Below are 13356 nucleotides of genomic sequence, written 5' to 3'. Positions count from 1 at the left end.
ATGGACCCTTTTCACAAGACCGTGATCAGCATCTTAATTCCTTGAATACTTTGATTTTTCTTTTAAATGTGTGTATCCTATAAAAAAAATGCTGGATTCCACACAATCCCCTCATTTCGTCCCAATGCAAATCGATTAAGTGAACTTAATGGTTTTTACGATTGAGCAATTCCACTGATGTGACATTTGCAGTGAAATGTCAAAACATAAACTCATACAGAAGGTATGTGTTTAGATTATACTGAAATATTGTTTATGTTTTCCAAAAGAACTATCCACAGAGTTATGTGACCATACAAATATCAATTTGCAAAAAAATGATATTTTAAATGTGAAAAATAAACATGCGTTATGGATGTGACCAAAAAAGTACGCAAGTTTAGAGTACACAACATACTTTGTAGGAATTCTGTGAATTTAAATGCACAATCCAAAAATGAACAATGCTAATCAAAAGAATAAGAGTCGGATCTACATAGAACTTACAGATTTTTATTTTATTTGACTTTTTGTTTTGCATTTATGAGGAAAAACTCCATTATGGATGTGACGGTTGTGAAATTGGCACTTGTGGGATTTTGTTAAATCAAATATAACAGTTTGAAATCACTAGTAGATGCTTTTACGGTGTGGCGTCGACACGTGTAGCAGCATTGAAAGAGCACTGCCATACGCACTGATATTAATCCTTCTTTTCACATCATATTTAATTACCTAAAGCATACTTAAATTACACGGAGGGGGACAAAAACAAAAAGGCTATAGGACAAAATAAGAGAATCAGCAAATGAAAAATAAGAGACGGACAGACATCAAGGCTTTCCAGATGGATATTAAAACCGATTTAATCACATTTCAAGATTCTCTCCCAAAAGATTTGAAATTGGAACTAAGCAACTTTGAACAAGAAGTCAATCAAACACTGGATGGCCCTATCACGGACCTAAACGCAATGTCAGAAAAGGTCAATGAAGCAGAGCAGCGAGTTGGAGATTTGGAGGAGAACATTGCTGAGTTGAAAGAAATGCTCGATCAAACCATCCGAATTCAAGAACATTTACAAGAGAAACTGTTAGATCTAGAAACAGGCTCCCATAGAAATAATATTCGAATTTTTGGAATCCCGGAATGAAGTGAATGGAATAATATCCAAAACTGGGTGAAAACGATTATCAAAACGGAGCTGTCACTCGGCGAATTGGACCTTAAAATCCAACTGTGTCACACTCAGACCAAAACCACCCGTTGACGCACACTTTAGATCTGTGGTGTTCTTCCTGGATTGCAAAATGAAGGACCTGGTCCTGCTCTGCATGGAGGAAAAATGTATTACACTAAAAAAGGATTTTCTTTGACCAAGACTACCCACCTGAGATCCAACAGAAAAGATGTGCGTTTTCTCTGATAAGAACAATTCTGAAAGAAAAGGGGAAACACTTACAGAGACATTGAGTATTTTTAAAGCACTGTAAAATACTTGCTTACACAAAAAAAGTTTCGATATTTTAGCGAAAACGTAACTATTTTTTTTACAAGGTTGACATTTGCATGGAACTGCTCAATTTTAAGTTGACTAATAATACAATTGAGTTGTCCCAAAAAAACTCTCAATAATTGTGTTGTTTGAGCTCATTTTAAATTATTTAAAAAACAAACAAAAAACAATTACTGCTTATGTGAGGTGTTTCTAATGCATCATTGATGGCATCTCAAACTGTTTTTATTTTGTTCGAAAGTCATGAAAACACCATCATGTTGAGTTTTTTTCTTTTATTATTTGAGTATATAATACTAAATATAAATACTGTTACTATTTGTTGAACCCTCCCATTCATTGCTCTCTAAGTTTACCCAACTATGGCAACTTCCACTGCTGCGAAACCCCGAAATGTTTCTGGGATAATCTGGGATAATTGAGACTTTTAGTGATTATAGATACGTGATAGGTTTTGTTTGATCAAAACAAACTCTGATGTTTATATGAACACCGCTGCACTGAAAAAAATATTATTTGGATTTACAATTATTTTTTTAAGGTATGTAGTTGCCAACAGTTTTTATGGGCTGAACAAACAAATTCAATTATTAATTTAATTTGTTTAAAATGTATCCCACTACTTACTGTACCTTAGATAAATTTGTAAAACCAAGCTTAGTATCAAAGAAGTGTATTGAGACGGCTGAAAAGATGGCTTTTAGTCCACTTTCAATTCAACTGAATTATGAATGCAACACGTACACACCAAAGACATCTTATAAAAAACAAAATCAGGATATAATTTATGACCATAAAATGACAAAATTGCGCACGATCCTGTTCTTCCAAGTGTAATGCAGGTATCAGAAATGGATCTCCTTGCAGCAGATCTACATTAACATGCGTGTGACAAAGTAATTCCTGTTGCAACAGCTGTTTTGACCCTTTGCCACTCTCAGGCCATGTCCACACTTATGCGTTTTCATTTAAAGACGCATATTTTTGTCTCCGTTTTGCCCTTCCATCCACACTGAGATGCGTTTTTAGGAAACAAAAACGTATCTTTTTGAAAACGCTCTCCAAAGTGGATAAATTTTAGTCTTTCGAAAACGATGACGCATTTTTTGTCATGTGACACTCAGTCATGTTACTAATTCGTTTACTTTATTTTCGTTGTGTGTATGATTTTAGTGATGTCGTCCTTACTGTGAGGATAAGCAGCGTCATCAGCAGGATACCGTTCTTTAAAGCGGTCCAGTATATCGGCGTATTTGTTTTGGCACGTCTCCCAGTCTACATTTTCACTCTCTTTTGCAACTTTGTATTCATGTGTTACTCGAAGCAGCAACTCTACTTCATTGTCAGTCCATTTAAAAAAAACTCTTTTTTAAAACTCGCTTTTCCTCGACATTTTGCCGCAACGTTTCAAAGAGCCGGAAAGAAAATAAACGTCAGCCGGAAATGACGCGTGCCGAAGCGTCTTACATTTCACGCATGCGCAGTACAGGTTGAAAGCATTTGTAGTCGTTTCAGTGTGGATGACAAAGTTTTGGAAAACGAATAGAAACGACAGTGTGGACGTGAAGCGTTTTTAGAGGAAAACTCCGTTTTCAAATTTATCCGGATTAGTGTAGACATGGCCTCAGTGATTTCTCAACTAATAAAATCACAATTTTGTTTTGCATATTTAAATTGGGTCTTAAAAATGACACAGGACCATGGTTACACGAATCATTCTCTTTTGGTCTGGACTAAACAAAGTGAACTGGACTACAAGTATGAACACAGTTTTGTTAAATCACACTTTAATCTAGTGGAAACTGGGATTATGACTATTACAGATGCTTCTTTAAATTTGATTTACTGCAGAAAAAACTCTGAGTATATTCTTTCCCAGACTGTTTTACTGGATTGAATTAGATCAGTGCTGGAGTGAAAGGAGCAGCTTGTTTCATTATGCACATCACATTTTAAGAGGCTATTTTGGTGCAAATCAATGCCTTTCACTAGCCTGTTGCTCTGTGCTGTGTTTTTATGTTTACCTCCTTGAAAATTTGTTAGAAAATAGGTGCTGGAATGGTTGTTTCAGAATGTATCAACTACTATTTTCATGGATTCTTACTGCTAAAAATCATAAAGTTTGTTAAATAAAGATTATCAGTGATTGTTTGAGTCTGGGACATGGATGAGATGTATGTTTCAGTCTTTATGCAGATACTAGTGCTGCCAAACGATTGATCATGATTAATCACAGCCAAAGTAAAAGTTTTATGTATAAATGCAATATCCATAAATGCAATAGTGAACATGTTTGTAGTACTAATGCTGTTTAACTTGAACTGCAAAAGCCTGGTTTGTTCCTGCTTCGACTAAAGTGCAAAAGCAGTGAAGTGTGTGCACTTGGGCACATCCATATCATATTAAATCTACGTAAAAAAATCAATGTTGATAACGATGATAAACTGTGGATTTTTTTTATAATTGCGCTGATTTGAACTGATTTGGGGGTGGCACTGTGGCTCAGTGGTTAGCGCTGTCACCTCACAAAAAAGAAGTTTGCTGGTTTGAGTATTGGCTGGGCCAGTTGGCATTTCTCTGCATGTTGTCCCCGTGTTAGGATGGGTTTCCTACAGGTGCTCCGGTTCCCTACACTGAAAAAAAAAAAAAAAAAAAAAAGATTAAGGTCAGTTATTGCAAACAATTTATATGGCTGAATATAAACAAACAAATGGAATTTAGTAATGTTCAAATTAATTTCATTCTTTCATTCATTTTCTTGTTGGCTTAGTCCCTTTTTTAATCCGGGGTCACCACCGCGGAATGAACCGCCAACTTATCCAGCAAGTTTTTACGCAGCGGATGCCCTTTCAGCCACAACCCATCTCTGGGAAACATCCACACACACATTCACACACACACCTATACACTATGGACAATTTAGCCTACCCAATTCACCTGTACCGCATGTCTTTGGACTGTGGGGGAAACCGGAGCACTCGGAGGAAACCCACATGAAGGCAGGGAGAACATCCAAACTCCACACAGAAGCGCCAATTGAGCCGAGGTTCGAACCAGCGACCCAGCAACCTTCTTGCTGTGAGGCGACAGCACTACCTACTGCACCACTGCCTCGCCTCAAATTTATTTGTCTATTGAAAAAATAAGATATTTTGAAGAACACTGGTTGCTGGCACCAATTGACTTCAATAGTATTGGCTATTATGAAAGTCAATGGGTGCCAGAAACTAGCATTCTTCAAAATATCTTCTTTTGTGTTCAACAGAGGAAATAAAGGTTTTAAATCCCTTTAAGTCTGATACATGGATGAGATCTCTGAATGAATTCTGAGATCTCTGTAAAGTCTGAATGGATTAAAGTACCCTGCCTCCATATGGAAATGTCAATGGGAACTCAACTATCAAATCCTCTTATTTATTTTAGTCTCCATACTTTGACTTTATTCTTACCCAGACTGTGTTTTACTAGCTTATTTTAGATGACTTCTATTTTAAGAGTCTTTTTTTGGTGCAAATGGATGCATTTTTCTGGAAGTTCAATAGCCTTCTGCTCTGTGCTGGATTTTTTTTGTTTACTCTTTGAAATCGACGCTAGAATTGTATCAGAAATTATGTCCATATATCAAAAGAATCAAAACTTTTCTAAACCCTAAATTAATATCGGAATTACTTTTGCACACTGGAGGGAAATGACGTTATGCTGTTCAAAACAAGGCGACACCGTTGCTAACGTCATTTCCCTCCAGTGTGCAAAAGTAATTCCGATATTAATTCAGGGTTTATAAAAGTTTTGATTCTGCATTTTTGACTGAAGCCCTTTCAGACAATCTTACTTTTCATGCATACAAGGCCACGCTGGTCTTTCAGAAAGAAGTTGAGGTTGATGCAGAGTTTGCGGATGACGTCTCTCCGTCAGCGGTAGATGCGTGCTTCATGTGAATGCGCGAGTGACATATCTGTCTGCTTAAAGAGGCTGCGCAGAAAGTTAAATTTAATTGTGTTGACAGACAGACAGTTTGAGATAAACAGTTTGTCATAATTGAGTTATTTGTCGGCCCGACAATATTTAATTGGATGAACATTTTTTAGTTTTATGCCTTATATTGAATATAATAATAGATATAAAAACATTTAGATCATTTACTTTAATCAGCACTATTGGAATGTGAAGAGATTTTCAACCAGCACTGCAAAAATGTTTCTGAAGACAATCACCCACTGCACCTTAAATAAAAGCAGAAAGGGTGCATTTCAGGACTTGGGCCCTTTGGCTGTAATTGCGTAGTTTAAAAAAAAAAAAATTTAATCAAATTTCCTTTTTGTGTCGTGTTTTTTTTATTTTTAATATCCTGTTCACCAACACTCTTTAACTTACTTTGTTGAAACAAATGCACGCTTCATAGCCGATCTATATATACAGATAAAAACGCTTTCTCTAAACAATTTCTATTTTTTTTTTTTAAAGGAAATGATACACATATTTGAGATATTTGGCCGTCATTCTCAACTTTAGGAAACAGCGGAGACATCAACCCAATAATAATAATGATATTTTATTATTTAGCAGGCGATTCATTCCGCTGTGGCAACCAGATTAATAAAGGGACTTGGCCAAAAAAAAATGAATGAATGAATGAATATTATATAGGGGCGAGGCAGTGGCGCAGTAGGTAGTGCTGTCGCCTCACAGCAAGAAGGTCGCTGGTTTAAACCTGGGCTCAGTTGGCGTTTCTGTGTGGAGTTTGCATGTTCTCCCTGCCTTCGCGTGGGTTTCTTCCGGGTGCTCCGGTTTCCCCCACAGTCCAAAGACATGTGGTACAGGTGAATTGGATAGGCTAAATTGTCTGTAGTGTATAAGTGTGTGTATGAGTGTGTGTGTGAATGTGTGTGTGGATGTTTCCCAGAGATGGGTTGCGGCTGAAAGGGCATCCGCTGCGTAAAAACTTGCTGGATAAGTTGGCGGTTCATTCCGCTGTGGCGACCCCGGATTAATAAAGGGACTAAGCTGACAAGAAAATGAATGAATGAATGAATATTATATGGTGGTTAAGCCACTTTTTGGCAAAATAACCCAACAACTTATTTATTTTTGTAATGCAAATTGTTGGGTTAATCTTAGCAGTACAATGGCTAAGGTAAAAATAACCCAACAGCAGGTTGGTGTCAAAATGACTCATGATTGGGTTATCTGTTGACTTATTATTAACCCAACAGTTTTAAATGAGTATATAAATATCAACTGTACATCATGCTGTGAGATTTCTGTCATATCTCCCAACCCCAATTATACACAAAGAAGTTTTAGTTTCATTTTGTTAGCCCAAGACCGTCCAGAATCTCCTATTTCAGTTTTGGTTCAGAACTTATCGTTTCGATGCATCCCTAATTACATCTCTCCCACATGTGTCATTCCTGTAGATCTTCAAAAAAAAAAAAAAATCTTGAGGAGTTTGAGATCCACTGAGTGCACTTTGAGAAACTCTACTGGTTGGGGGAGGAGGTTCGAGAGGAAAGCAGGGGGTGGAAGATGTGAATGAAAGTAAGTCTGAAGAAGAGAGAGAGAGATGAAAAAGAGGAGGGGCTACAGCCAACAAGGAGAGCTATGGGGAGAAATAAAGAGGCTCTCAGTCACCTCCCCCTCTCTCCTGTGGAGCCCAGCTACATGACCCCAAAAAAGAGAGAGAGAGAGAGAGAGAGACGGTGGGAGGGAGGGAATAAGTGAGTAGTGAGGAGGACAGCAGCGGCAGTATAGATGCAGCTCTCTTCAGCATGTCATGGATCTGTGGACTGTTCTGGGACCAGCGTGTGGAATAGTTATGCAGGATTTGGTGTGATTATCGTGATTTCGGGATGCCCTCCGTGTCTCTCAGTCTGCCCGCCGCTCTGGCCGGCCGCGCTCGTACCTGGGTCTGCCTGTCCTGCATGTTCTGGGTGAGCCGTGGGTCAGTCTGTTTGACTGGGGCGGGTGGGAGTGGGATAATTTGATGAACTAGAGGACTGCTGGAGCAAAAAAGGGGGCTGCTTGGGTCTTCATGCAGATTGAGTGTGTGTTGTGGTGTAAACTGATGCATTTAGTGTTTTTTTTTTTTTGAGCGGGGAGTTGAACAGCCTGTTGCTTTGTGCCAGGTTTTTATGGACTGTATACTTCTTGAAATTGGTGCTAGAATTTCTGGGTCAGAACTTATGTCTGGTGCTTGCATTTTTTTCATGTATCATTATTTAAATAATTGTCAGTGAATATTTAAAGGCATATTTTAGCTTCTTCTGTTGTAAAAAAAAAAAAAAAGAAGATACTTTGAAAAATGTTGGGAGCTGGCACCCATTGACTTCCATAATATGCACTATTATAGAGGGTAATGAGTGTCAGCAACCAGCATTCTTCAAAATATCTTCAACCATTTTATTTATTTTGTTTTATTTTTGTTTTATTATTATTATTATTATTATTATTATTTTATTATTATTATTATTATTATTATTATTATTATTATTATTATTATTATTATGTATTTATTTATTTATTATTATTATTAATATTATTATTATTATTATTATTATTATTATTATTATTATTTGGAAGTTCAATAGCCTGTTGCCATGTTCTTAATTTTTAGATATTCTTCTTAAAGTTGGTGCTAGAATTGTGTCAGAAATGTTATCTGGTGTTTTTTCCCATGGATTGAAAAGGCTGAACTCTGAATATTAATCATAATTTCAGAAAAATCAGTGATAATTGAAAGGGATAGTTCACCCCAAAGTTTACATTCTTGAATCAAATTTTATTTTATTTTTTTCTGTTGAACATTAAATAAAATTTTTTAAAGTATGCTAGCTGCTGGCACCTATTGACTTCCATGGTAGGGACAAAATGTTATATGGAAGTCAGTGGGTGCCAGCAGCCAGCATTTTTTAAATCTATTTTTTTTGTGTGTTCAACAGATGATAAAAACTCTTAAAGTTTAAACCACACAAGGCTCAAAAAAATGATGAGATAATTTTTGTCTGTTAAAAAATAAGATATTTTGAAGAATGCTGGTGGCTGGCACTTATTGACTATTATGAAAGTCAATGGGTGCCAGCAAGCAGCATTTTTAAAAATATCTTCTTTTGTGTTCAAAAGATCAAATAAAGGTTTAAAACCACATGAGGTAGAATAAATGATTGGGTCCCTTTAATTCTGAGACTGGGATGTCCTGTCTCAATATGAAATGTATGTCAATAGGAACTCTCATCAAATCCTCATATTTATTTTTATCTCATTTATTTTTACTCAGACTCTGTTGATTTAGATCACTTCTATTTTTAAGAATCTATTTTGGTGCAAATGGATGCATGTTTTATTTATTTATTTATCTTTGGAAGTTCAGTAGCCTGTTGTTGGGTTTTTAAACACTGTATACTTCTTGAAATTGGTGCTAAAATTGCAAGATCAGAACTTATCTCTGGTGCTTGGAGTCTTTCTTAGTTGTATCCTTATTTTAATGATTGCTTGTGATTATTTAAAGGGATATTCAGCCAAAAATGAAAATTCATTTACTTGTACAAAACCTATTTGAGCTTCTTTTGTTGTAAAAAAAGAAGATATTTTGGTAAATGTTGGTGGCTGCCACCCATTGACTTCCATAATATTAACTATTATAGAAGGCAATGGCTGTCAGCAACCAGCATTCTTCAAAAAACCTTCTTTTGTTTTATTTATTTTGTTTTTATTTTTGTTCTGTTGAACATTTCAAAAATAAAACGTATATATAAAGAGATAGATAGATTGAAAGATTGATTGATTGATTAATTGATTGATTGATTGATTGATTGATTGATTGATTGATTGATTGATTAAAAAAAATGTTGGTACCCATTAACTTCCATATAACTCTTTTTTTCAATATAAGTCAATCAACCAACATTTTATATTTTATAATAACCATTAATTATTTTAACAAACATATCTTCTTTTGTGTTTGATAGATGATAGAAACTCATGAAGGTTTAAAATCATGAGGGACAGCAAATGATAAAGTCATTTTTATTTTTGGGTGAACTGTCCCTTTAAGTCTGAGACTTGGGTAAAAGTCTCCACTTCTCCATATCAAAATATCACTATGAACTCTCATCCAATTCTCATATTCATTTTTTTCAGCCCAAAATTATGGTATTTTTTGCAATCATTTACTCACTTTTCACTTGTTTAAAACCTGTTTGAGGTTCCCTCTTCTGTTGAACATTACATAAAAAAAAGATATTTTGAAAAATGTTGGTACCCATTGACTTCCATATAGCTCTTTTTTCTACTATGAAAGTCAAGCAACCAGCGTTCTTCAGAATATCTTATTTTGTGTTTGACAGATGATAGAAACCCATAAATGTTTAAAACTACATGAGGGCAACAAATGATAAGCTCATTTTTATATTTGGGTGAACTGCCCCTTTATATCTGAGACTTGGATTAAAGTCTTAATTTCTCCATATAAGAATATGAATATGAACTCCCGTCCAATTCTCATATTAATTTTATCTCCATACTTTGACTTTATTCTTGCTCAGACTGTTTTAATAGATTGCTTTAGATCACTTCTATTTTTAAGAGTCTATTTTGGTACAAATGGATGCAGTTTTGGATGCTTTGTTTTTATGTTCACTCCTTGAAATTGCTGCTAAAATTATTGTGCAGTGTGTCTAAAATGTCACTTTTTTCCATGGTTTTTTACTGATATACTCTTCAAGTGACCTTAAATGTGATCATTATTTAAAGATCAGTGATAATTTTAGTCTGAGATTATTAGAATTTAAATGAACGTAAAGTGCTGTATCCAAATAAAAATATATGAACTCATGGATGTCTCATTCAGTCCTCATACACATTTTATCTCCATACTTCCAATCTATTTCAGACTGTCTTTCACTGGATTGAATTAGATTGGTGCTAAAGTGAAGTAGGTTGTTTCATCATGGACATCACATTTTAAGTGTCTATTCTGGTGCAAATCGATGCATTTTCAGGACTTTCACCAGCATGTTGCTCTGCGCTGTTTTTATGTTCACTCTTTAAACCAAACTGTTGGCAGTATGGTTGTGTCAAAATGTCCAAGCTGCTCTTTTCCATGCATTCTTTCTGCTGAACTTTGAAAGTGACCTCAACTTTCATTACTTCAAGATCATCGGTGATTATCTGAGTCTGAGATGTGGATGAGATGTCAGATTTAGAGATTAAAGAGTAAATGGTTTCTCCAGAGGAATATGTCTGCAAATGTTAACGTCTGAAATTTCTGTATAATCTCATTTTTTTGTCTTTACTTCAGTAGATCAGTGGAGATTCATTGTGTATATCCAAATACTATAGAATGCACAAGACGTGACACTCGTATGGTTTTGAATGGGGAAAAGTGTAACGGTCAATATGGCGAATGAAGCCCTGCCTTCTAGTACATGAGCCAATCAGTGATCGATAGACTGGTTTTGGCGATATAGGCGATTCTCAGGGGGAGAAGATCGGTTTCTGCAAATTTTGTGGGATTAAAATGTTTAGAAATGGAAATAAAAGAAACAGTTGTAGTTTTATTTCATTGGTGATTCCTAATTTGAAGGTTGGCAAGCAATTTTGGAGAATTTGATGTTTCCCCTATCAAACAGAATGCTTGAGCATACTGCCCGAGAGGTGTTTCAAAGATGACTGGCAGGTGAAATGACTTGCCTTAAAGGGACTTGGGTATATAATTTTTTAAGTGTATTAACTGTCTTCTTTTGGTATTTTGGTAAACTGTTTTGGACGTTTTCTTTAGCCAGTTGCTCTATGCTGTGTTTTTGTGTTCATTCCAGCCTGATCTCACGAGAAAATGTATTTTACGTTTTTCCAGTTTAGTGGCTAATTCGTACAAATTCGAGTTCAGTCGTACGAAAATGTACAATTTTAAAAAGGAGGTGTGGCACCTAACCCCACCCCTAAACCCAACCCTCATTGGGGGATGAGCAAATCGCACTAAATTGTATGAATTAGATCGTACGAATTCATACGGATTAGCCTCTAAATCAAAAAGTTATGAATTGCCGTGAGATTGTGTTGGTTTATTCCTTAAATTTAATACAACTTTTTGTGCCTGAATTGTTAAGTCAGAATCTTTTTACTGCTCTTTTCTATGCAACGTTAAGCTGCAAAAGATTATTAACCACAAAATTGATAGAGATTAAAGAGTAAATCATTTCTCCAGTGGAAAACATGTGCAAATAATAATGTCTGAGATTTCAGTATGTACTTTGTTTTGTCTGTACTTTTACTTTACTATAGAATAGTATGAATAGATCAGTGGAGATTGATTCATTGCATATATTTGAAGTGTGTTAAATGTCTGTTTTTGGTGCAAATGGATGCATTTTTTCACTATTTTCTTTAGCCAGTGGCTTTATGTTCTCTACTTAACAATTCTGACACAAACTTTCTTATTAAAGTTATGTCAGAATCTTGAACTACTATATTCTATGCAACGGCAAGCTGTAAAGATTATTAACCCCAAAAGTGTTAGAGGTTAAAGATTAAATCGTTTTTTCGGATGAAAATATTTACAAACACTAATGTCTGAAATTTCAACATAATATATATTTTTTTTGTCTGTACTTTTGCTTTACTTCAATGGATCAGTGCTTGGAGATTGATTCACTGAGTTTATCATAATTGAAGAGTATTAAATGTCTGTTTATGGTGCAAATGGATGCATTTTTTGTTTAGCCAGTTGCTTTATGTTTACTAAAATTTTTATTAAGACATTTTGTGCCAGAATTGTTGTGCTAATAGATGGAGATTTCTTGGATTCATTGTGAATACATTTTTTAGTTGTATTAACTGTCTGTTTTTGGTGCAAAAGGATGCAATTTTGGATGTTTTTTTTAGCCAGTTGCTCTATGCTGTGTTTTTATGTTCACTCTTTATATTTATTACAACACTTTGTGCCTGAATTGTTGTGTCAGAATCTTTGGACTGCTCTTTTCTATGCAACGTCAAGCTGCAAAGGATTTTTAACCCCAAAATTGATAGAGATTAAAGAGTAAATCACTTCTCCAGTGGAAAACATCTGCAAATATTAATGTCTGAGATTTCAGATTTTTTTTTTTGTTTTGTTTTGTCTGTACTTTTACTTTACTTCAATAGATCAGTGGAGATTGATTCATTGGATATATTTGAAGTGTGTTAGATGTCTGTTGTTGGTGCAAATGGATGCTTTTTTTTCTTCAGCAAGTTGCTTTGTTCACTACTTAACTTTAATAAGAACATTTGTGCCAGAATTGTTATGTTAGAATCTTGAACTACTATTTTCTATGCAACGACAAGCTGTAAAGATTATTAACCCCAAAAGGAAAATATCCACGAATATTAATGTCTGAAATTTCACGGTAAACTTTTTTTTTTTGTCTGTACTTTTTCTTTACTTTAGTTGATCAGTACTTGCAGATTGATTCATTGTATGTGTATATCATATTGAAAGTATATTAAATGTCGGTTTTTAGTGCGAGTGGATGCAGTTTCAGACATTCTCTTTAGCCACTTTCTCTATGCTGTGTTTTTATGTTCACTCCTCAAACAGAATTGTTGTGTCAGAATCTTTGAACTGCTCTTTTCTATGCAACAGAAAGCTGCAAAAGATTATTAACCCCAAAAAGTGAATGGAAACATCACTGTTTCAGTCAGAAATCTCTGTCGTAGTGGAGGTGAATGAGGTTGAAAGGAGTAAAGTGTCTTATGTTTAGAGGAAAAAAAGTAATCAACCATTTCTCTGACTAAACTAAGTTGTGGGAATAGTCTCAATGAAACGTCATTGTGAAGCACAGTTTGACATTGCAGAGATTTCTATTTAAATTTAAAGTTAAGGGTGGGCG

General features: G+C 35.2%; 2 protein-coding genes and 1 long non-coding RNA gene across 39 annotated transcripts in view; 2 read left to right on the top strand and 1 right to left on the bottom strand.

Moving 5' to 3' along the window:
- Nucleotides 1-13356, top strand: part of tns1b (tensin 1b) — a 479302-nt gene that overhangs the window by 97728 nt on the left and 368218 nt on the right. For 12 of the 37 annotated variants that reach the window (XM_087266584.1, XM_087266580.1, XM_087266583.1 and 9 more), the window contains 1 exon segment: nucleotides 7240-7425. In XM_087266584.1, coding sequence (XP_087122710.1) covers nucleotides 7345-7425 — 81 coding nt within the window. In that variant the 5' untranslated portion in view covers nucleotides 7240-7344. 37 annotated transcript variants of the gene reach the window in all.
- Nucleotides 1-13356, top strand: part of phgdh (phosphoglycerate dehydrogenase) — a 722740-nt gene that overhangs the window by 428070 nt on the left and 281314 nt on the right. The gene's annotated exons all lie outside the window — the stretch shown is intronic.
- LOC147842432 (uncharacterized) lies at nucleotides 4798-10100 on the bottom strand. Its single transcript, XR_015500123.1, has 3 exons — nucleotides 9869-10100; nucleotides 5304-6277; nucleotides 4798-5173 (listed from the first exon to the last, which is right to left on the bottom strand). It is a non-coding gene; the product is annotated as an uncharacterized LOC147842432 (long non-coding RNA).

This window comes from Danio rerio, chromosome 9 (assembly GCF_052040795.2).
Source record: "Danio rerio strain M-AB ecotype USA chromosome 9, GRCz13ab, whole genome shotgun sequence".
In the NCBI taxonomy this organism is placed as follows: Eukaryota; Metazoa; Chordata; class Actinopteri; order Cypriniformes; family Danionidae; genus Danio; species Danio rerio.
The sequence above is the reverse complement of the archived record's forward strand: the minus strand, read 5'-3'. Positions and strand labels throughout refer to the sequence as shown.